The sequence below is a fragment of the Archocentrus centrarchus genome, chromosome 23 (genome assembly GCF_007364275.1).
Source record: "Archocentrus centrarchus isolate MPI-CPG fArcCen1 chromosome 23, fArcCen1, whole genome shotgun sequence".
In the NCBI taxonomy this organism is placed as follows: Eukaryota; Metazoa; Chordata; class Actinopteri; order Cichliformes; family Cichlidae; genus Archocentrus; species Archocentrus centrarchus.
In genome coordinates, this window is record NC_044368.1 from 6,997,510 (window position 1) to 7,022,053 (window position 24,544).

Genomic DNA, 24,544 nt, shown 5'->3' on the forward strand with positions numbered 1-24,544 from the left:
CCTTGCAATTTTCCATCACAGCGAGGGAGACGGATGAAGCTGCCGGCCTTGGTTAAAGGTGGGGTTACAATAGTAAATGAATAGTTAAACCAACCAGTATTTCTGCTGCCTAGAGAAGGGGTGCATGACACCAGCTGTTTACTGTATGGATTCATATGTACAAACTATGTTTTACAGCCGCGTCTGTCTCTCTACCCCCCCCGGTGTAAAAATCATACCTGCTGGTGAGACTGGTGGAGCCAGTGCGAGTGGAGGAGGAGCCCAGGCTTGAGAGCAGGCCGCGATGGCCTGTGGGCGAGGTAACAGATGAGGAGGTGGAGGTGGTCGTGGAGGAGGAAGTGGTTGAGGAGCTCAAGTCCTCGTGTCGTCTGCCAAATGAGCCGCTGAAGGAAGAATGACCAGTAAGACGGAATGTATGCAAGTAGAGCTGATTGATTACGGCAAATCACAGTTTCGACTTTTACTTTAAGACACGACTGTTGTGTGCGTGTTTGTTTTTTTATTTAAGGCAAAAAAAAAAAAAAAATTGTCCAACCAGTTTGTTTTAAGGGGCGAACGCTACACTGCATTGCATTTTTCTCCATCAAAGACAGCTTGTTTGCTCTAAAGCTTTTTTTGGGCAAATTAAAACAAGAGTGACATCTTTTTTCTTCCATAGTTCTAGATGCAATAATTAAAAGACTCATCTGGTAATCTATGGCATAAACTCATTGGTCTTTTGGCCAGGTGAGGTAATAACTGCATTATTAATTGCAGTATTAAAGTTACAAACAAACTAATGAGTTCTCATATTGAATCATATAATAAGATAATAATAATTTGTATTAAAAAAAAAGATAGATGAGTGTTTTTAAACAGTTCCTGCGACATTCACAGTCTATATTAATGCCTGTAAACAGATCATAGTGACCACTTACACATACAGGACATGTATGTATTCATCCAAACAAGAAACATGGGGCTACTTGCTTGAAGAAGGTACTAATACTTTTTGTTTGGACTGGAGTTTAGGAAAAGTACTGGACAAGTAATAAGATGGTAAATGTAATAGATCACCGTGGATCACATTAAACTCTGACTTTATTTAACGTTTTAACCACCCTTTATCCAGTAGATGGATATAAACATCAATTAGGACATTTAATATAAAACAGGGAACACAAAACACATGGTGGGCACTCCAGCCGAGCAGAAACGCAGGGAGTGAGAGAAGACAGGTATTTGTAGAGGTGGTGGTGCCTCGCTGAGGCTGGTGTACCTGCGGTAAATGCTGTAAGACTGGTAGTGGGAGGAAGGTGGCTGCCAGGGTTTAGTATTACAGGTGTTAGGGTCCAAGTTGGAGGTTGACGAAGACTTGGCTGGCACGTCCCGCGTGCTGCCGCTCCGCCCTAGCGTATGGGAAGTGCTAGCGTGTTGGCAGGCAGGTGGGCGAGAAAGGCATGTTAGCGGTGAAGGAGCACACACACACACACAGACATACACATATATACATAGAGAACAAGAAACATACGTATTTAAGACTATTAAGCTTTGACACACTGTTTTTGCATTCATGTCATTTGGGAGTAGCTGGACAAATAAAAGCACTGGTCAGGAGTTTAAAAACATGGGATGATCTAAATTCATCCAATGGTTGGAAGATGTTTTGTCTCATTTTTCCCCCTCTCCTCATTTCAAAATTAGATTTAAGGGTGCCTTGGTTGGCAACATCAAAAGGCAGGAATCTGAAGAAATACAAGACACGACAAGCTCCCAATCAGCTTTTACATACTAATGTGATTTCATCGGTGTAGTCAGCATTTCTTCCATATGACATGAATGCAGCATAAGTCCACGTCTAAGTTCTGTGCCATGAGCAACACTAGGCATTTCTTATTTATCTGATTTATTAGACTGAATGTAGGCTTGTTAAAATCTCTCAGTGGCACAGCAACCTGACAGGACCCGTAGAGTCATGCAACAGACTCTGTGGCGGTGACAGAGAGGCGTTGGGCTGATTTACATGGCTTTCAAAGTAGCTGCTGCAAATGGAAGCATGTGCATACATATCTCTGATGACAGAACTAAAAGCAAATTGCCCTGCAGGTGACTGATAAAATTGACAATCGATGTGTACAAAGTTAATTTAGTTCCAAAGCTACACAAAGGCAACCTTATGATGGATGAACACATCAGATCAAAGATCTGATAGGAATGGGGTTCATGGCAGAGGCAGCCGAGGCTAACCTGCGCTGGTAGCTGGGAGTTCTGTTAGTGGAGGCACTTCCTTCACTGTTCTTCAGGTCGTCATCCCAGCGTCGTCGGGTGTAGGAGCCGCTACGTATCAGAGCAGTAGAGTCCCTGAGGAAGCACAAGCTAAAATTGTACCCCATGTTTCCAAACCGACATGTATACGACAGGAATGAGTTTCCCATTTTATGAAATCTTCCCTGATGTGTTTGATTACTAAATCTAATTACTGCACATTAGAAAAAAAAATAAATAATGCAGCTGCTTAAGGCCACACCATGCACAGCATTGGGGCTTATTGCCTGCGACACCCAGCAGTGAGCAACAGCCAATGTGCGTTTGTACAAAGCCACTTGGCTCCAGGAACTTACCTGTTTTCCTTCTCGTCAATGTCTGAAGTACTGGCCAGCCTCCTCGGAATGGTCGGAGCCACATAGGCAAGCCGGGTTCCTTTATCCTTTTCCTGCAGGCAGCAGAATAAGCAGGACATAACTGTAAAGGAGCTGTGTAGTAACGCTACATAAAAGTTCACTTATCTTGATCGATAAAGAAATAAGAAGCAGCATCATCTACCAATCCCAAAAACTGTTTTATCACTTCTGACCTTCTCTTTGTCTTTGTTGTCCAGAGATGAGGAGAGACGGGGACTTGAGGCTGACCGCATCACCCCAGTGGTATCCTTCTCCCTCTGAGCCTCCTTGGTGGCTGTGATCTCTGCCAGCGCTCCATAGCTGCCCGTCTTCCTCAAACCCAAACGCCACGACGCTGGAGACTCGTCCTTCCTCTCCTCTTCCACTTTAGTTGAGACCTTTCCAGCAGGCTGAATGACCTGAATAAGAGGACAGGACAGCAGCTTAATTGAGACACAGTTGCCCATACATAAATATGGTATGAAGACGTTTAGAGATTTTTAGTCATCATGGTGAGTAACAAGTCAATCAGGTCAAAACAATGGTCAAAAACAAGCTGGATTAATTTATAAGTGCTGCAATTTTTAATTTATTTTTTAGGGTGAAACCTGGAAGAGCATTTTCAAAAACATGCAGCTGTGAGATCCATGATCATTGCTATATTCAGAATAAAAACATATGCCTCTTCCTGACTGCAATACTTAAGTGTAAAATATATTCCTGGATATACGGCATTTTCAGAAGACGCTGACTTCAGTAATTTTTAGCAACAGCTCGTTTAGCCTGTGGAAGTTTTGCCTGCCAACATATACATTTTGAAAAACTATTAGAAGATTACAAGCAACAGAAGTCGTACAGACAAGAAATGAAAGCAGGATTAAGACAGTGCATCTGGTGATTACAAGTGAAAACACCATGCAAGGATAATTGGTGAAAAGCTGCTATATCCCCATTTTGGTTTTTCCACTGTTCATGGTTTGTCATGCGATGAATATCCACAGTTAGTTGCACCGTGTTGGCTTGTTGTGAGTGTTTTTCCACTGCACCATACAGGAGTGATGGGTACTGAAACCAGTTCTCTGCTCTGTGCTGGTCTACTTAAGGAAATAAATATCCTGTTTATTGCTGCACATTTCATCAGCCTGTGTGTGAGCTGCAGGGGCGACTCTCGCTCTCACAAGCTGCAGCACTGTGCAGCAGAGTTACCTGTACAGACCAGCCCTATTTCAACTTCAGCTGATATCACTTCAGCATGGTAAAAAAATGTTTGGAAATGCGATGATAGTTATTTCATCACATTCTGTTGATAACTTGTTAACTGGAAAGTTTTAAACAACTTATAAACAAGAAGTCACAATAAGTACTTTTATGTAAGGCTATTAATATAAATTATACAATTAAATAAAAAACAAAACAAGCAAAAAAAAAACGTAATAGCACCGATTCCATAAGCAGTGTCAGTAAGAGTAAGTAATTTAACTCTTAATACCCATCCTTACTGCACAGAAAGGTCAACTGGTTTCAAATGACCTGCTTATGAAGCTTAGTTCTGTGGTGTGCATGCATTTTCTATTTTTTTTTTTCTTCACAATAAAAGCATCCTGTTCATTCACCAGCAGAAAGCTTTTAGCATGAAGAACCAACAGCAGGAAATGTTTGGTTTACATCATTAACACGGATGTAAAACTAAATGCCATTAGGATTCAAAGCTGAATTTTCAGGAAGCACAGAGAGCTTTACTGCGGCTGCACAGTGCCCTTAAAGCAGGTGGACTCAAACTAGTGGAAAAACCCTACATCGTCTGGATCAGGTCAGAGTGGTTAGGTGTGTTTAGTGCTTTGTCAGTGCACGGGTGCAGGTAGGATTATAGAACTCTGGTGCACACCAAGGCCTCACCATAAGTTTTTTGGGTACTAGAGAAATGCCAGTTTTGCGCAAACCTTGACGCCACAATGCAGGACAGCCTGGCTCCGCCACAGGCATGAGGGGAGTAATACATTCAAACTAAAGCCAACCAAGACAAGAGCCCAGGGTGAGAAAGATGCAGAGAGGGAGGGAGGGAGGGCATAGAGGAAGACAGAGAGGTTGAGACAGAGAATAAGACAGAAGCAGCAGCAAAAGAAACACACTTGATCAGCAAAGACAGGCATTTTAAAGCCTAGACCCACCACACAATGCTCACTGACATTAATGTTCTCAAAATAAGATCCATACACTTGGATCTGGACATTCATAACTTATTAGACAGAGGACATTGTGATGTGAGTGAGAAATAGGCTTCAAATAAGGACAGGAACAAGAAGTTCATTTCAAGAGAAGAAGTCAGAAACAAAAAAAATAAAAAATTATATTTATTATTCTAAACTACTTAAGGCTAATTCACAACATTTTAAATAAATACATTAGGTATTTCAGTCCAAGAGGGAAAAAAATGTACAGGGCTCTCTTTAGTTAAATGCTTGGCATTACTCTGCCAGCAGAGGGCAGCAGTTTCAAAAGTGGGAAATCACATTCTCATTGTGCACCCTACTGCCATATTTGTTAAATGCCATTTACAATTATATGCTCTTCTCATTCAAGCAAGCCAGAGCTATTTTTTACTTACTTTTCTAATTATTTTAAGCTGTGAAATTTTTTATGTAAACAGCTGACTGCAAAATCAGGTTTCTGTTGCAGAGTGAGAACAAGTAAAAGGATTTTCATTGATTTGTGTTGACAATGAGGCACAAACATGTCTCAGTAGAACAAATGTGCCGGGGCTTCATGCAACAGCGGGAGGGCGTTTGAGGGGAGGACAGCGATGTGATTACGTCATGGCTGGGCTGCAGTGCCTGACTTCCTCAAATGCCAATTATCTCTGACAGGTTTGTCTTTTTTTTTTTTTTTTTTTTCTCCTCCTCAGAGAAAAAGAAAAAAAAAATGACGAATTCACCGGATCGTACCTTTTTAACTGGTGAAGTGGGGGTCGTCACCTGGTTAGTTGGGCTAGTCGGGCTAGTTGGAGAGGACACCGTGACGCTGGTTGGCGTTGTGCTGTTGCTTACTGCTGCTGAAGGCTTACCCTTTTCTGGGGAAGTTAAAAACAAGGAGGTGTGATAATTATCACAATAAGGCTTATTGAACATACATACATAAATACATCATAGAAGTAGTATAAAAGGCCCAGGAAGAGAGGAAAAAAAAAAAAAAAAAAACTGAGCTGGTAGTTAAAGTTGCAACCAGAAAAATGCACAAGCTTTATAGCCCACACACAAAGTCTAAAATAAGTACCTGCTTCAGTCTCTGATTCTGAATCTTCTTCCTCGTCATCTTCACTAGAGCAGCTTGATTCGTCCTTTTTGCCCTCCTCTTCTTCATCCACCTTTTCAGGTTCTAAGGTCTCAATGCGAGGAGCACTCTTCTCGGGCTCCAGAAGCAGCGTTTCTTTGCTGAAACACACAAAGTTAACAGTATAGTAACACAGCATCAGTGCAGAGTAGGGGGTTGCACCTGAGTAATTTGGTCTGGATTTTTTTTTTTTTTTTTTTTTTTTTAAAGAGCTTTCAGTTTGATCCAGTTTTTTTTTGGGGGGGGGGTGGGGGGGTGGTGTCTAACTCATGACCAATTACAGGATGTATGACAAGATACTTTCAGAGCTGAAACAAGGAAAAAAAAAAAAAAACATGACAGGAAAGAAGGAGACAAAGATTTTAATTAAAAATATAGTCTGCCAATATTATGAAACTCAAATGGGGGAAAAAAAAAAAAAAAACAGAGTGAGCAGGAGAGCAATCCCACTTGTTAAAGAAATGGGAACAGAAGGCTACCTGCCTGACTAAATATAAAGTGCAGGTAGATTCAGCCAACCTATGACAAAGATAAGGTGTGGTATCATCAACGGAGTTAGCTAGTTACGCTTGCACGTCCTCTTTTATTTTGAAAACTGACTGGATTCTCCATGGTGTTCCTTCTTTTTCCCTTCCAGCCCTCCTCATTTGCTCTGCGCAGTGCGTGGCTTCTGTTAAAACAGACGCAGCATTATCTTTAACAAGAGGGTGGGAAAACGCGGCTTCTGGGATGCACTGCAGGACATTTAGTGGGATTGCAAGCTGAACTGGGAGCCGGAACAACGCTGCTAAGCCCAGTGTGTTTTGAATTAGGTTTGCATCTACTTTAGCATAACCAAAGGGAAACTTTTAGAACAATCAAAGTATAATCGTGGATTTTACAGATGTTTATTTAGTATGTGGCTAAATGGCAATCAAACCCTAAGAGATTTAATGCCAAATCAATGGCTGTTGAGGTGTTAAAGGCTCATTATCATTGTTCTGCATGTCTGTAATATAGCAGGGTTAACAGTCAAACCATTTACAGATTCCTAACTGATCAAACTAAAAGCTACTAGTCAACTAGGAATATCTTTGGTGTGGAGGTGCAGAGGTACAGACTATGTAGAAAACAATAAAAGATGACAAGTCACAACATATTTTAACTAAAAAGACATTTCATTAGTCATACCTTTGCTTTAGGGGGCTTTGAACATGTCCAAAAATGTTATTCAGTTAACCATTTCCACTGATCATGTCTCACTGTAACGTTACCTCTTGATTGGCTTCAGTGATTGATTGTTGTCCCCTGTGGTAGTTGTTTCAATCAAAGGAGATTTCTTAACATCTTTCTTCTCACTCATCAGCTGGAATTCAGAAGATAATAAGACACTTATGTCATGAGAAGGCTTCTCCTATTTTTTTCAAGAACTTTGCGCAGGTGCCAAAGTGACTCACCAGATTTTGTTTTTTCTGTAGTTCTTCTAAATATCCCAGAACATCTTCATCTGCCACGTCAAAAGCAGTCTGACCCTGAAGGGAAACAAATGTTAAAGATGGCACAGGACCCAATCACTGGATTCCTGAGTGTATTAGCTACTCACCATTTTATTCATGATGTCCATGTCACACAGATTCTCAACCAGTATCCTGCAGGCCTCCTCTTTGCCCCAGTGTGCTGCTGCATGTAGAGGAGTCCAGCCATCGTAGTCTTTAATATTTACATCATACCCTGCTTGGATTAAAAGCCTACACAAGAAGACATGGGGGAGGGTGAGAGAAGGAGTTACAGGCTGACTTATCAGAGGGGGTTCTCAGATTTATTTCTGTAAACCAATCTTTCAAGGTATTGCCAGGGTTCAGGCTCTTAGGTGTGCATCAGTACTATAACCCCAGGTCAGTTTTATGAGATATAGATTTGCCGAAGAAAAGAATAAGAAAAAAAGCAAAAAACAGACGTAATCTGAAAATCTTAGTCATCCCTTAGCAAAGCTGGGTGAGCTTAGCAAATATTTCAGCCAATAAATCTGGAAAACATTTGGATCTCTGTCCTGTGTTCGGTAGTTGTGCTAAACATCAGAGATCTTAGAGCTATCTATGGCAGCAGAGTGTGCTGGCTGGCTTCCCAGACCAGATGGACAGGCGGTTGCGGTTTCTATCCTTGAGCAGTGCAACTGTATTAACAACCCACAGAGACGATGTCAGAACAAGGCAAGATGACAAGATGCAGAGACCGAGATATGTCTGGTATTAGCAGTGACACTAGGCATCACCACCATCTTTACTATAAATAGTGTTTAAACAAAGTAACACACGGGAGAAGCTTTATGTAACAAACTGTTACATGTTCTACAGTCTGTGTACTACTACTTACTTTAAAACCTCAACGTATCCTTTCGCAGCAGCTACATGAAGTGCCGTCCCTCCAGATTTCGCATGCCGCGCGTCTTGGATCTGGCCGCTGTTGAGCCACTGCCGGGCATCCCTCAGCATGATGCGCTCCTCCTCTTTCCGGGCTGCCTCGATATCAACCCCTGATAAGATAGAGGAGAATGATAGTGTGGAATGAACACCCAGGGATTAGCTGCTACTTAGGAATAAGCTGCCTGCTGCAGCAATGAATCTAGAGAGAGAACGAGGCACAATTCGATCAAGATACTTGTGATTTCCACTTGTTTACATCCAGAGTAAAGTATGCAAATGTTTGGGAGAGACAGTGTTAATTCATATTCAGCTGTGGAGGGGGAAAAAACATTACTAACAGCAGCAAATTTTGAATATTTGTTACATCTGGCACCCCTGGAGGGTTAATGTACCATTATATACCTGTACTACCACATACCAAGTGTAAAAGTCACCACAGCTTAGGTGTAGCTCTCACACTTCAGTCCCCTGATTACAACCTTCTGTAATCAGGGAACATAAAGCCAGGATGTGACGTCCACCTGCTTCGTTTTCTTAGTTTACTGGTTTTGAACAGTTTCAGTGTGTGTGTGTGTGTGTGTGTGTGTGTGTGTGTGTGTGTGTGTGTGTGTGTGTGTGTGGGTGGGTGTGTGTGTGTGTGTGTGTGTGGTCTTTTTGTTCTGGTTTTTAAATAAGTGAATGAATTTTTCACCAACTCAGACAGCTCTGCTCTGGATTACAGCAGAGATAACAGAAAATATTTCAATTGTGAAGAATGAGATGAATTGTTGAACAAATTCAAACTGTAATTCTATTAAGCCCGGCATTGCTGCACTTCATTAAGAAATTTTCTATAGAGGGAAACAGAAAACATTCTGCTACCATCTCAAAATGTTCAGGTGATAAACATTTCTTCTGTTCTAGGCAACAGCTTTGTGCCAATAATCTGTCAATTTAGTAATAAAACAGTGGCTGCAAACACTCGTGCTCCAGCTGGTTAAGTGGGTCAATATGCTGAAGCTATACACCGGATGTAGAGCAGCCTGTACAGACATGCCTATACTGTCTTGATGATACCTAGTTGGAGCACAAGACAGTCTGAAATGCTCTGCTGCACAATCTGTGAGAGATAACTCCAACGAACTGTATAAACAATGATCCAAAAAGCGCTCTGGGGTGAGAGCCAAAACTTCAGCTGATCTTATAGGTTTTTGTTCTGCACCCAGGGAAATGTCATCACTCATTTCCTGAAACCCTAGAATGATTGAAAACCTCAAGCTTTTCAAAACAATGAAAGGACATCTGTGTCTACAAATCTGGCATGAAGAAAGGGCAGAGGAAAAGTCTGCATTTGCCCAGGGGTTTAGCTTCAGCTAGCTGGAGAGGAGCACAAGATGAACACTTTATTTCTAAACAAAGTTAGTCAGACACAGTCAACTGGATTCCAGTATCTCATCTGATAACAGGTCAGTGAGTATTAAATGTCATAGGGGGGAAAAAAAAACCCTCACTCAATGCAAGCTAAAACAAGAGCATTGCTTCTAACCATAAGGCTAAATAATTGCTCCACATAATACACATGTGAATCTCAGAGATATTATAGTTCATGGTTTAATGATGTTTGCCGTATTTCCAATAACTAACATGATATCTGTTTTTTTTTTAACAAATGCTTTACTTTTGAAGTGCAACTTACTTAGTCATCTGGACATCAGAGGTTCAGTACATATATGCACAAATGTCTCTTCACACCTGATGTGTTGTCAGATTTTATTTTTTTTTTCCTCCACACATAGTTTGAGTTGTTAGTCAATTTTGAATCAATTATAAAAACCCGTCAACTCTGGATTTCATTTTAATTTGCCACGTTTTTTTTAATGATTTCTAAAGCGGAGTCCACATGGGGACCAATTTACTTGTCACACCGATTGCTAGTGAACACTGAAGGCTCTAATTGGTTTTCTAACCTGTGGCAATCACCAGTATCCTGCGCCCACACTGGTAGTTGCGTCAATCGCTCACCGCAAAGTTTATCACTGGATCTGCTCACTTCATGTTACCAATGCTTTTCTTTTTGCCCGCAGTCACTTAATGTCATTAACTTTTTATGGTGTCTGGTCGCCACATCACTGGAATTTGCTTCCTGTGTAGACGCAGCTCAAGTTGTGCAAAGACAGCTGAAATTTTCATGCAAATCTGTCCATATCTCTTTGAGCAATCTTAAATCTACCATACAAAACCACCACACTAATTAAGCAAGGAAATAGTAATATCTGATTAAGATAGCTCATTAATCGTCTTAATGTGCAACATGCCCTAAAGTCTAAAAGTGAAACCAAATAGAAAAAGAGTGGCTTTATGTCTTGACTGGCTTTCAAGTTTCATTTCAAAGAGAGCAGCTTTGGGACAAAGACTGGACCGGGTAAGTCACTGTATTTCTATCAAAATGCTCTCATTCTGTTTTAACTCTTTTAAAAAAAAAAAAAAAAAAAAAAAAATCATACAGTGCCAGTCTTTGTATAATCAAATCAAAACACCCACAAGTTTACTGCAGATAAATAGAAGAAATGTAATCTAAATCTCACTAGGTTGGTTGGGTCAATGAAGAGGTGAACAAAGTATCAGGAACCACTAGTAGTCTGTGATCTACCAGCGGAGTTAAACCAAGCTGATTTGATTAACTATGACTTATTTATGGAAACTAAGCTAACGGGAATTATTAATCATACAAATTGTGGGGAGAGTCTAAACCTTTTATGTCTTCTGAAAAAGTCTAAAAACCACTGGGTTAATCTTGTGAATTGGGACGAGCCAGGTAGGGCAACATGGGACGAAGCCTGCACTGCATCTATAAAAAGCAGAGAGCCTAATGGCCAAGTAGGACTACAGAACAAGAGGCGAGTGGAAGAGTTGGCAGCAGTTCACAAAGTTTTTACAAGGGAACAGCACATCTTCTACCTGAGCAATGAAAAGATGAAGATAAAGGTTTACTAGACCAAAAAAGGCATTGGGTCCCACTTTGTCTCATTACCACTATACAAATTGTTTGATGAAGCCAAAGAGAAAACTTAACCGAAACCCACAATGAACCAAGAACAAACCCCCCACTCCCCACCCCACCCCACCCAAGAAGTAGATGTGAAGAGAAGTCAAATGAAATGAGGCTACATTTTGACCTGAAGAAAAGCTGCTGTTAGTTGAATCCACATTATTTCTCTTTTCTCAAGCTAACAATACCTTGAATCAACTGTGAGGCTGTCCAAATTCAATCCATTACAGGGACAGGCAGCAGCTTGCATGATGCAGCTGATGGAGAACACAAGGAAGATGGCAGGGCACTTAAAAATCACTTGACACAAAAGGGTCAAGGAGAGCATCTAGGGATTGTCCCTGCAAAAGGGAAACCACGGCCAATCACTAACAAGTTTTACCTCATGACTGGCATCTATTTGCCAGGAGAAAAATCACATTACAAACATACAGAAGTGTTACACAACAGCTAGTTGCATAATGCTGCCTGCTACCTCTAGCATAAAGGACTGAGCTGTGGATTGTCTGCAGCTGCCTTTAGGCCAGAAGCTTTGGAAATTCATTCTGCAGCAGAGATTTAATCTTAAAATCAGTTTATGCAAGACTGTTTTCATAATTAAATTATTAATATCCACATATGGAATATGTTTTCAGTGATCAAAGAAGTGTATGAAATCTGGAATGGACTGCAGAGGAGGCAGTGTGAGGATGGACCAGGCAGTGCATCTATTAGGCATCGGGCAAATCAAAACTGACAGCAGCCACTGGCCAAGAAACCTGATGTTTGGGTGGGTGCAAATCTCACCCACCATTACATAATATGGTGCAAACAGTGCTCTGGGTGCAATTATCACTGGATGCCACAAGCGTTCAAATACTTGAATCCTGAACTAAAGAGAACACAGACTGACAGTTCAGAGAGCCTTTTTTCCCCTAAAGACTGAGAGGGAACACACACACACACACACACGCACATGCACACACACACGCACAGACGCACACACACACGCACAGACGCACACACACAGACGCACACACGCCTTCTGAACTTGATGACAAAACTAAGACATGTATAATGGGCAAGGTGTGCATTTCCAATCTTAATACAAATGATTAGGAAAAGCAGTCTAGGACTGCATGCCTCCACCAAGACTAAAAACTCCCTCCAAACAATTCCCTCTAATTGAGTCCCTGGATCAAGAAGAGTGTATAGATGCAGATTAATAATTTTCTTGAGAACATGTCTTCTAATATTACTTACCGGTATTTCAATTTGGTATGTGTAGATGTGATGAAAAACATCATGGTGCATTCATAACGTTTCCCTAAAAAACTTCTTAGAATTTAATAACGTTTAGTCATTCAATGTTGAACCAAGTACCATCTTTGGTTTATAAATAAATAAATCATGCAACATGTCCACTACATTTTGAGCGATCCTTCTAAACGACAAAAACACTTAAGGTATTTAAGCAAAAATGTAACATTTCTTGCTGCATGCTAACAAAAAGAAAAAGAAAAAGATGTTAAAATGCTAGCAGTAGTGCAATGTGTGCCTAAGAGAAGGGCAAGCCAGCCTGACTTTATTAGTGAATATGAGCCGAGGAGCACCCTTCTGGCTTGGGGCCAGTTAGCACGTCTGTGCATGGCCCCTCACCATAGGGGAGGGCCTTTTATCAAGAGTGCCCTGGCCAAAAATAGTAAGACCTGACGTTTCGGTTTTGAATCATCACGAGTGGTCATAACACAACTGGATCACTCTCCTATATTATGTAAGTTTTGGGGAAAACAGCAGGTTACTGGCACCCGGAGAGAATTGAGATCCTATTTGAAAACACACTCATACAAGCATGAAATACAAAAGAGGCCCCTAGCTGCTGTTACTTCCAGCATGCCAGCCGGCCTGTTTCTAGAAGTCACATGATTTTTCATTTCAAACCTTTATTTAACCAGGAAAAAAAACACACTGAGATTAAAATCTCTTTTTCAAGTGTGTCCTGTCCATGACTAAGTTGGAACACAATAGTGCTTAACCGTGAGCTATTTATACGGTGTGTAGACAGTAAACTTAAGCTACCAAAAGCTTAGCATCCAGTTTTTTTCCTCGTGTGAGAAACAATTTCATAGAGATGCACCAAAACAACTTGTGACCAGGAGACAAACTGTATGTGCTGTATACAGGGTTTTTCCTTTATTCCAAAAAAACAAAGCCATGTTTTGATTCACTTATGTTTGCACTGCTTCGTGGGTTGATTTTCACTGTGTGCGAGATTCTGGCAGCTCCTCAACACACAGCCACAGGCAGAGATAACATGTTACTCAAAGCTCACAGGTGTTTTTACCTGGAGACAGAATCATCTGTGCCTCACGGTTTGCAACAATAAGTCAGAATGAACATTAACGCTGATGAGCCACATGCTGACTTTGTTTAAACACAGTGGCAACAAAAGGTAGCATTACATTGTCTAACCTAAAAGCATGAATATAAAATTATTCAGTCCTTAATAAGCAGGACTAAATGAACTAAGGACTAAATGAATCTCTATAGCCCTGTGCCAGATAATTAATATTTGCCAAGAGACTAAAAGCAGATTATCCAGTCTTGCTTGTGTGGGTTTCTTTTACTTACTTGGGGCACGGAATGGTAAGATTAGATGTCACTGTAGATTTATGACAAAAATAAAAAGAGTTCCTGTAAACTTATATAAGGGCTCACTTTTGCAAAAATATTAATACACTAGAAGAACAGAGTTCAAGACGAGTGTAATGCTGTACCTTGCCGGTTGATCTCATTCTGCAAGAGCTCCTCCATTGCCTCCTCTTCTGCAATATCTAGAGGTGTCTCCCCCTCACTGTTTACAACGCCTACATTGGCACCCTGGCTGATGAGATATCTACAAAATAGAACACACAAAACAGTTAAACAAGTGGCAACAGAATATTTTTCCAAAACAATATTCAATGTAGCTGATATTTACACTTAAAAAAAAAAAAAAAAAAGTCGGTGTCAACTTTAGTCTCTCAAGAGTGGAAAAATAAAAAGCTTAAGGCAAATGTCACCTCCTTTAACAAATGAGTAAACAGTTCAAAATTATGTGACGTGCAATGTTGCTTTTGGTTCAATGCCAACATTAGCTAACAGCTACACCACAACCTGCATTCTTGTTTAGACAGTCATTACCCTGACATAGTGTGTAGTGGGTCCTCTACCTTCTCTGTAAGCACAGTGAACATGCCACAGCTAAGAAGCTAAGAAAATTTAGCGATGAGTGGAATAAATCCTGGTCCATGTGTAATAATCTTAAACAATTTTCAAAAGTTACTGGTCAGTGATGATGAAACATTTCCATTCTGACAGGACGAGGCTCTTCCAGAACTGCTTTTCAGCAAATTTAACTCTTTTGCTCCCCACACATAAAAAACATACATGCAATCAAAACCTGCTCTAACAGGATTCCCCAGTAATTTATGATCTAGGATTGCATGCCAGGTAAAGGCCCAAGGGAGATGGAAATCATTACCTCAACATTAAATGCACAGGTGCACAGTAAAATTGTGCATACTTTTCTTATTCCATTAGAAATGGGTTTGGTGATGAAGTCATTTTCAGGCTGATGGTGCATCTTACTGCAGAGCAAAAAAAGTTAAAGGTTTTCTTCAGGATAGGCATATCAGCTCAATGACATGAACTGCAAACAGATGGACTGTTTGCAGTTCATGTCAAGGACAAAAAGGTCCATGCCAAGGCTCCATCCTGCAAAGCTGATCTGTGAGCTGCTGACTGAGAAAGCTGGAACCAGCTTGGTGGAGTGTTTTTTTTTTTTTTTTTTTTTCCCTGCATTAGTCCATGGCTTAAAGAATTCAGTCTGAGGAACAAAAAAAGTGCTAATTGTGATGTTTTGGTTGATGATAATTGTTTCCTCTACTTGATCTGAAAAAACAAGAGAAAAAAAAAAATTCATTTTGTTTGAATGAATGAATGAATGGAATGGAATATTTTGTGAAGCCAGAATGTGAAGCTATTAAAACAGAAATAGTTTGGTGTCATTTATGGGAAACAATCTGAATTATAACACCAAATGAGGGGATTTCTTTTTGAAGAACAGTGTTTCATCATCACCAAGCCTTCCAAAGAATTAGCCAATCAATACCAAGGAGGACTAAAACTGTTGCGGTGGCTTGATGCTTCTTGTTCATTTTGGTAAATGGTATCTGGACTGGCTCTTATTTAGCACTTTTCTACTTTACTTAAGCACTCAAAGCACTTTATACAACATGCCTGGTTCACCCATTCATAAAAGTGCTTTTCTAAATCTAAGTGCTTTCTATCAGGTTTCAATTTCTTGCCCAAGGATCCACCAACCTTCCAACTAGTAGATGAGCTGCTTTACCTCCTGAGCTACAGCCACCCCCCCCTTGATTTACCAAAACCAATACCTCTTTAAGATAATTCAAATCTGTACTAAATGATTTCATCTAAACTCCTTGACAGTCTTCTGAAAGCAGGAAAGATCACAGCTTAAGCAATGAAACTTTCTATAAATAAACAAAATTTAACACTGCATTCATGGCTACTTGGCAATTTCACCTTTGAAACACTTGACTCCTCAGCAGTCATTGAAAAAAAATTCAACCATTCTACATCTTGAGTTCAGCTGCCTCCATTTAAAGCTGTGGTGCAATTCAAGCCCTTCTCATTAGACCAACATGCCACTTGAAACATGCTGTTCTTATGACCCCCCCTTAAAATGGCAACTGACTGACTACATAGTTACATTTCAAAGTTTTATCTCTTTTTGACTGGACTTTCTATTCTGCCTATTTTTAGTTGGCTTTACTAGTTTTCATGGCTTTGCAGGCTGGAGGTTTTGAACCAAGCCTACAATTAGAAGGCTGTGGTCACTCCCAGGAACAGATACAGCCCTACTTTGCAGTTCCCGTTGTTATGAATGAAGATGCTGGAATTAAAATGGGCCTGCTGAGAGCTCACCGCCCACATCAAGTTGCAGAGTCTCTCTCTCCATGACATGATGTCTCCATTAGTCACAAATATCAGGATGGCCACTTGACCTTTTCCTTCAAAATGTGACAACAAAAAGCTTCTTGTTTTTTCGTGCTGATGTCAAGTTCATGATGCCTGCTAAACGCAGGCCTGCTGCTCTGAGAAGCTAGTTTCCTCCTATAACTACTTGCAATGTTTTTTTGTGGGTTTCTTTTTTTTTTTTTTTTTTTTTTTTTTTGGAAGGGGGGGGGGGGGGGGGGGGGGGGGTTAAATTCTTAGCCAGGTTCCTGTAATGTAACAAATAAAGCAGGTCATAGCACACTTCCAACAAGCTGAACAATGAGCACAACTGAGCTCCATCAGCCCCCTTTAGCTAGTTTAAATATCCTTTGATAGCATCTCTGCCCTATGAGCAGTTTTCTTACCTGGAAGAAAGAAAAAAAAAAAAAAAAAAACAAGGAAAGGAGCAAGGAAATACTTGAGTGCAACTCCAGAGCTTAGTTCAGATGACCCTGATCACTCCATATCTGATTACATCACAGAAACAATGGGCTGCTGCTCTTGTCTAAATGTGACAAGTAGTGTGTTGCCCTGACTATGATTGGCTTTTGGCATTTTGATTCTGGCACACCTTCAGAAATGGCATCATGAGTCAACAAACTCCCAATTGGCAGTCATTAAGGATGACGTATTTAAGCCAAATCTATTTTATTTCCATTGCCCAATATCAAATTGGCCTCAAGGAGCTTTATAATCTTGGCTTTTTCCTGCATACCCCCTAAAGAGGTTTTAGCCAGAGCCAAAGAAAAATTACAAGCATTGTAATAAAGATGATTTTACTGGGTTTTTTGTTTTTTGAAGGTCTCAAGACACTCAAGTTACTCAAGTACAATAGACATGCAATGTGCTCATTAGGTTTATTCAACCCCCAAAAGCAAGGAACACCCCCCATCCCCAAACAAGCTTCAGGCTGCTGTAGACAGTCTGTTTCAGGGAGTTTTGTTTTTTGCTCTTGGTGTCAATAGCACTAATATCTCAGGCACATAGCTCGATATCCAATTTGTACAGAGAGAATACATGATAACACTGCAGTGGGCCATACTGAGCAGTAGCTATATAGAAATACACTCACCTCCAAAAGTGTTGAACAGTGAGACCAGTCCCTTTATTTTTGCAGTGGACCAAAAGAACGAGAGAATGAGCCAAAAGAACATCTCAGCTTTTATCTGGATCTGATACACAGTTTAGAAAATAAAATCTTGTTTGAAACCGCCCATTTTTCTTGTGAGCAAAAGTTTTGAAAAGATCAATTATTCAATTAGATTCAATTGGAAAAGCGAATGGATGGATGGATTTAGTTGCAAATCCTTTGCCTGCAATAACTGCATCAAGCCTGAGACCCACTGACATCACTAAACTTTTGCATTCTTCGTTCGTGGTGCTTTCACAGGTTTTCAGTTGTTTGTTTTAGGGGGTTACTCCCTTCAGTCTCCTCTTTAGCAGGTAAAATGCTCTATAGGGTTTAACAGCTTCAGAATTGAATGTTTTTCACCCATAGACAGCTCTCTGGTTTTAAATGCACAGTCTGCACAGGCAAAACCCAAATCTGAAACCGACTGTAGACATTCAGCACTATTTACTGTTTAGAGGGGAGTGGGGGGGGGGGGGGGGGGGGGGGGGCAGATCAAACGACTCAAATATTGCACTCCACAAGAGGCCCAACCAGTAAGAGATAGAACTATTTACATAGGCACACTTATTTCCACGTAGAGATTTAAAGAGAAAACAGCTAACTTACAGAACGGATGTTTTAAGCAAGCTCTGCTATGGAAAAACACGGCACCACGATCTTGTAAAACACACACTCTGGAGCCGAGTAGGGCTGTGAACATCATTACTGCAATTTGCTGAATTATTGCAGGCCTAAAGTCACACCCCCCCCCCCCCCCCCCCCATTATTATTATTTTCAATTATATAATCAGCTGTGTCAGCCCTGGAGTCACTTTGTCCTTCACATTTTCACCAAAACTTTATGCAAAGGTTCAATGAGGAGTGCAGCAGTTACAAAATATCTTTGAATAAGCTACAGTGCAAAACAGGAAGGGAAGATGAGTCGGCAGAAATCAAACCTGATGAAACAGATACTAGCACTAAACAGGCCTCTTGATACTCACTCTGCTATGTCTAGGTATCCACAGGAAGCTGCAGCATGGAGGGGGATCCAGCCCTCATTGTCAGGCTGGTTGATGCAGGCCCCATGCTCCACCAGGAAAGTCACCATGTCAACATTGTCATCTATGCATGCCTAAAAGAGTGGAGAAAAAGGGAGAAAAGGAGTAAGGCCACAACCTCTTCACTGTGTTAAACTATTTTCAAGTGCACGTGGATACACTTGTGTACACATGCACAAGTGCTTATGTCAGTGGGATGCCCTGTGCTATAGTTACATCTTGCATGGAAAGGGTATTACACTGGTTCAGACAGTTTGCCATGTGCATTGTTGGGAGATTTTGGCAGCTGAAGCATTCACAAAATGCTTGCACATAGCAGGGGTGCTAGAAGTGCCACATAACATAACGCTGCTGACAGAGGCAGTGGGGTGCTGTGCATACAGTATATGCTGCTGGTTTATCCTGCAAGTTATACAATGTAGAAACACAAAACCTCAAAAACAAAAAAAAAAAAAAAAAAAAAAAAAAAAAGGTCAGTTTTGCACACATGCTATACATTTTCAAGTGTTTAATTTTGAATGCATATTAAAACAATTTTCAATTATTTTTTTGCAACATTAATAAACCGATACCAGCTGCACTTTCTTGCTCTCTCAAAGTCAGTTGATGTACCACAGTGCCCATATATTCCCACCTCCTCCTACTTAACGTGCTGTCATCTTTATCGTGTCACAGCCTTGTTTATTTAATATACATTTGTTTGTTTTTAGGCCCTCTTTTGGCAACTTCTCTAAAATCTGAAAATCCAGTATTGTGACAAAACTAAGAAAGTGAAACAACCAAAAAAAAATTTTTTTATAAATGTTCTTACAAATGCACATGGTCAAATGACCCATCCTAACTATAAATTTTACTCTGATCAAAACACCACAAACAGTCCAAAGTAACATTACTGTGCAGCACACAAGAGGACCACCCACTAAAAGAGGAGGATAAACACCACATCACCGAGAGTCACTTAAGATCAGGAACACAAAGTCTCCTTTGGTATTTATATGAGCAGTTTTGCAGTTAGTGTTCATCATAAAGCAGTATCATTCCTTTAGTGGCGATAACACTGAACCTTTTCCTGGAAGCCCCCACCAAACCAAACTATCTGAATGGCACAACAAAAATGAAAGTGACACCTACACAAATTAGATTAATATAAGATGTTCTGACTCATGACGTGGGAGGTGTTGTGACTTTGCTTAGATTATGAAGGCAAAATTGCATCATGGTAGGGACAAATTTGCATTTTCTATTTGTTAGTCAAGTACTGATAGAATGCTTAAAGAAAATTTACATTTTTTGTTAAAACCTCATTTCCTTTTCATTAGATTGCAAACAATGTTTTAAGGCATGCCAAGGTTATTATATACCCATCACAGCTTTGAGTTTTCTAAGCAAAAAAATGCTTTTCATTTTGTTTTTCTTCATGTGAATTTCAGCCTTGCGTTTGTCCAATGCGGCCATCAGGAAGGTGTTTAAAATGCCCGTCTAGGGGTTCATTCTAGTAGCACCAATGTTTAAATCAACAACCATGGGTGATTTTCATTATGCTAATGCAGCTTCCTTGCTCCTTTCACTTTGCATCCCTTCTTTACCATGTAGATCCTTAGGAAGCGGTGAAACTGCCAAATGAGAATTTTTTCTTTCTATACCATTAAGTAACATCAGTTTTACGCACACCTAATCATCAGCTGTTTTATTCCTGTTGAATTTATTCATCCATTTCTTTTTAAAACTAATTCAAGTATGAATCAATATCTTCAAGCAGTTTTTTTCCTGCACTCTCAGCATCTGCTGCCCATTTACTTGCATTATTGTTGGAATCTTGCTGCACATCTCCATAACTGATGGTTGCTAGCTTTTACAACAAGTGTGAGGTCAATACAAAGGAGGAAAAGGACAGAAAGAATGGCAACCAAAGCACTGCATATGATGCCAACTGGCTATGATACAAGACTCAAGTTAGCAAGATAACATCCAGAAGAGAAATGTCAAAGTTTCGATAGGTGAACCTGTGGAAGGACTACTTTCGGTTGCCTGTAGCTGCCGCTCTCTGGATCATCAGGGCCTTTCACCTGGTTGGTGAGCTTCAGCTTTCTCATGACAGCACTGTGGCTACTGTGCAGCCTCCTGTGGCATTTAAGTCAGACGCTGCATGGAGTTTTTTTTGCTCCCATCTGGAGGGTCAATAGTTGTCATTGAGAGATGGGCTTTATGGTCAAAAACAATTGCTGCCAGAAAACCCAGAATCCCCCTCAACTGTTTCCATTTCTTTATTTTATTTTTTTTTAAAGTCATGTTTAAGCTCAATAACTGCGTGATGTTTATAAGTAAATCAGGATTTAATTATCAAATTATATATTTTTTAAATTTATACTCTATTAAAAACTGCATACAATTCATGTACAATCAGGGTGGAAGCAGTTTTACTTGCTCAAAAGCTGAAATCCAAATCAGGCAGTGAATAAAACCAGAAGTAGTGAGAAGAGGAGAGGAACGCACTTTTTATTCAATGCACACAAAGAGCCTGAGGGTAAAAAGATGCCTCACATCAAAGACTAGGTGACCTGCAAAGCAGGGGTCATAAATAAGGTCTTGAAGTTGTAGTATTAAAAGCTAATGTTTATTTTACAGTGAATCTGTGCCCCCCTCCTTCCCCCAAAAATAAATTAGATAAAAAAAAAAAAAAAGCTCAACTGTTAAAAATTATCTGGGAATTCCACATTAACAGCCAGCCATTGTAGTAAATAATCAAGATAAACACTTAAAATCCAAAATAAGTACCACTTACACAATATAAAAAAAAAAAAAAAAAAAAGAAAACTCTCAAACTTATAATTGAACACTTTCAGCCTGTAGTTGCTATGACAACAAAAGCATTGACGGGGGAAACAGAGACACGTGAACGCATGATGGCCTCACGTTCGGGGCAAACCGCTATCTGGCTGGAATCCTTGTCCAAATTTGGGCCGTTTACAGCACCACAGCTAAAGAGCGCCTGCAGAGGCCTCCCTGAGCTTACTGACCATGTAAATGAGTGTTTGTGTATGAGGCTGCAGGATTTTATGTGGGTCCGAGTCCCTGAAGGTGCAGACGCACTTTGTTATAAAAGGACTCAACAATCAAGTCTGCAGCTCTCATCATTTGTAAAACAGGTTTATTAGTTTGATGCCATCATCACAGGTGAATTATGTGCCTCTGTGCTAACAGTACTGTGTGGTCCCTATCCAGGAGCTGCGCTGGCAAAACTGGCCAAAAATGATTCAAAAAGAAACCTAAAAGCACAGATATTGCATTATGGCCACAGCTGAGCAAACTAATTAAAGGCAAGCCAAGTACTTATCAAGGTACATGCATGTCAACATAAATATCCCAATTCCAACACAGTGAAAAAAATATTTAGGTTAGATTATACAGAATGGACATTACCACATTTAGTTATTCCAGGACATAATTTACCCCATACTAGGCCAAAACATGGGAATTCACCAATAAGGTCAACAGTGAATAAACTATTTACCTTAACCAGTCTGAACTCTGATATAAAGTAATGCTGATTCACTTTTTACACAACTGCAGTGCCTCAAAAAGGCCAGTGACACAGAGCACATGAAGCACACAGGAGCTAGTGCTGGTTCAAACATTCAAAACAGAAGTGGGGAGGAGAGGAGACAATTACAAATTAACTCCTCAACAACCTTTACTCAAAATAACAACCACTGCACCTGTGAGTGACTCAGTCTAACTTTTGTTCAGGTTTGTTGTGGTAAGAGTCTCTCCCAAGAGAAGTAGCTGCAGCACCCAATGAGTGAATACCTTTAGCAGTAGTCAACCTTTCTTTACTCATCCATAAAATGTGTAGATATGTTGTGGCTACGAAAACTACTTGCACAGCAAGTCCACAATTCTAACCACACTGATGCTGGAGTATTTAGTGAACTGTCAGATGTGCAATTTCAACACAATATCAATTTTTCAGTTTTAATAATCTGGGTTATTGTTACTTTTATTTATATTTATTCTTCTTTAAGGGCAACACTGGGACCTGCAAGCTGCCAATGCCTCTATATTGAGACACCTCTACTATGTAATTGTCTGATCAAATATTACGGGTTGGGTGTTTTGGAGAATTTGTCTCATTTTATGGAATCTACACACATCGCTCAGAATAAACCTACAGATACCAATTGTTTGGACTGATGGTGGCCTTTTGGAAAATTAAAAAGGGGCAAGTATTTCCATCACAATTCTTGTGATTTTCCTTTAGGGGAAGGCCAAAGCCTTTGAGTGTCAAAATTCTGCACATGCAGGCAATTATAATAACCATCATACTGACAGAAAGCACGTAGACTTTTACCATTACATAATGAGCCCCATGTTTTTTCCCTATGAGGAGCAACAGCTGTAATTTATCACTGTCTTTGGTGTGGCCATTTTGCTCTGCATAGCCTCCAGGATTCATGAGTCTACTGCCTTGTAGGATTGGAAATGAAGATAAGTGGCAATTACAGATGCTTATTGAGTGTGCTCAATTGGCACCCGAGGAAGGAAGGAAGGAAGTGAAAGTAAGCTGTTCGCTTGGTTGTTTCAACTCTAAGTACAGTCCATCAAGGCTTTCTTCCACAAGCAACAACACAAATGATAACACACATGAAAAGCAGAGGCAACAGTCTCATTTTTTTTTACTCTGACATTTTAATCTGAATTGCAAAAATAAATATAGATTAGTACTTTATATTCCCTTACCCACAGCTGCAAAATGTGCATATACTTGGCAGCTATCTTTACAGCTTTCTGCTGCTCATCTGAAAACTGTCCCCCATACCTCATCTAAATCCTCCCCCTCGGTCATCCTCCACGCTTATTATCTCTTCAAAGTATTTGTCCAAGAATGGAAACAAGCCCCTTAAGGTGAACGCAGTGATTCCTGCGACCTCCCTCTTCAGTGCGTCACCAGCCTTCCTCCACTGACTCCTCCCAGCAGCTACTGGAGCCCAACAAAGGTAATCCCTTAATGGCTGTAATTTTCTGTGGTTGACAGGTGCCAGACTGAACAGCCTGAATCAAGAGTATGCTTAGTATAGGAGCCCCAAAAATGGGCTCAAATTAGGGAAGATAAGAGTTTTGTTTGCAAGCTGATGTTGAAATAGTTCCAAAGTTTGTAGTAGTAATTTAACCTTTTTAGAAACAAAAAAAAAAAAAAAAAGAAAATTTAAAGTTTGTTCAAAGGCAGAAAGCATTTTATGTGTAAGAAAATAGAAAGTTGCACCAGTGCTAAAAAACAAACAAACAAAAAAAAAAAAAAAAAACAAAGTTGCTAAACACAAACGACACCAACAAGTATGATTTCAGGCTGTCTTTTGACCCAAATCTAACAATCTTATCACAAAGCAGACAAACTTAAACTGAATATGTTGCAGGCTCTTCCTTGATCCAGGCTGATTAAATTCAATTTGATAACGCTGCAAAATGTTGCTATGCATGTACTGCCAGCATGCATGCACCATTATAGCACACTTGCAGAACATTCTATTACACTGTCATTATCAGGAAGCCAGACGCAATTAGACCGTACTAAAGTCTGTTTCAGCGATATTATCCTTGTTCCAATCAATATATTGTTTACACTGCATATTCATATCATACAGACCTCTGCGCATGAGGTATAGAGCTACTTAAGAGTTCGCTGTAGATTTAATACAGCAGTATGAATCAAGGGTAATCTAACAATTGTCCAAATACTTATTGTAGTACATACACTGTGCATAAACCTAAAAGTTACTCTAAATCTTCTACTTTAACCAGTCTTTGACTTAAGTAGAATGACTAATCGTTAGGCATTTCCAAGCAGGCTAACAGCTGATGAATAACCAGCTGTTCTTTAGTTAAGTTCTGGTTATTTTTTTTACCAAAAGCAGGCAACCTTGAAGACAGCACTGGCA

The 24,544-nt window shown here is 40.1% G+C and overlaps 1 protein-coding gene across 2 annotated transcripts in view; it reads right to left on the reverse strand.

Moving 5' to 3' along the window:
* ppp1r12a (protein phosphatase 1, regulatory subunit 12A) overlaps positions 1 to 24,544 on the reverse strand; it is a 57,576-nt gene that overhangs the window by 13,240 nt on the left and 19,792 nt on the right. For both annotated transcript variants that reach the window (XM_030720356.1, XM_030720357.1), the window contains exons 2-14: positions 18,555 to 18,685; positions 14,153 to 14,271; positions 8,319 to 8,478; positions 7,549 to 7,693; positions 7,403 to 7,477; positions 7,220 to 7,311; positions 5,910 to 6,067; positions 5,582 to 5,706; positions 2,834 to 3,058; positions 2,601 to 2,692; positions 2,227 to 2,340; positions 1,259 to 1,405; positions 219 to 383 (exon numbers count right to left, since the gene is read on the reverse strand). In XM_030720356.1, the coding sequence (XP_030576216.1) occupies positions 219 to 383; positions 1,259 to 1,405; positions 2,227 to 2,340; positions 2,601 to 2,692; positions 2,834 to 3,058; positions 5,582 to 5,706; positions 5,910 to 6,067; positions 7,220 to 7,311; positions 7,403 to 7,477; positions 7,549 to 7,693; positions 8,319 to 8,478; positions 14,153 to 14,271; positions 18,555 to 18,685 (1,748 nt within the window). The remainder of the gene's footprint in view (positions 1 to 218; positions 384 to 1,258; positions 1,406 to 2,226; positions 2,341 to 2,600; positions 2,693 to 2,833; positions 3,059 to 5,581; positions 5,707 to 5,909; positions 6,068 to 7,219; positions 7,312 to 7,402; positions 7,478 to 7,548; positions 7,694 to 8,318; positions 8,479 to 14,152; positions 14,272 to 18,554; positions 18,686 to 24,544) is intronic.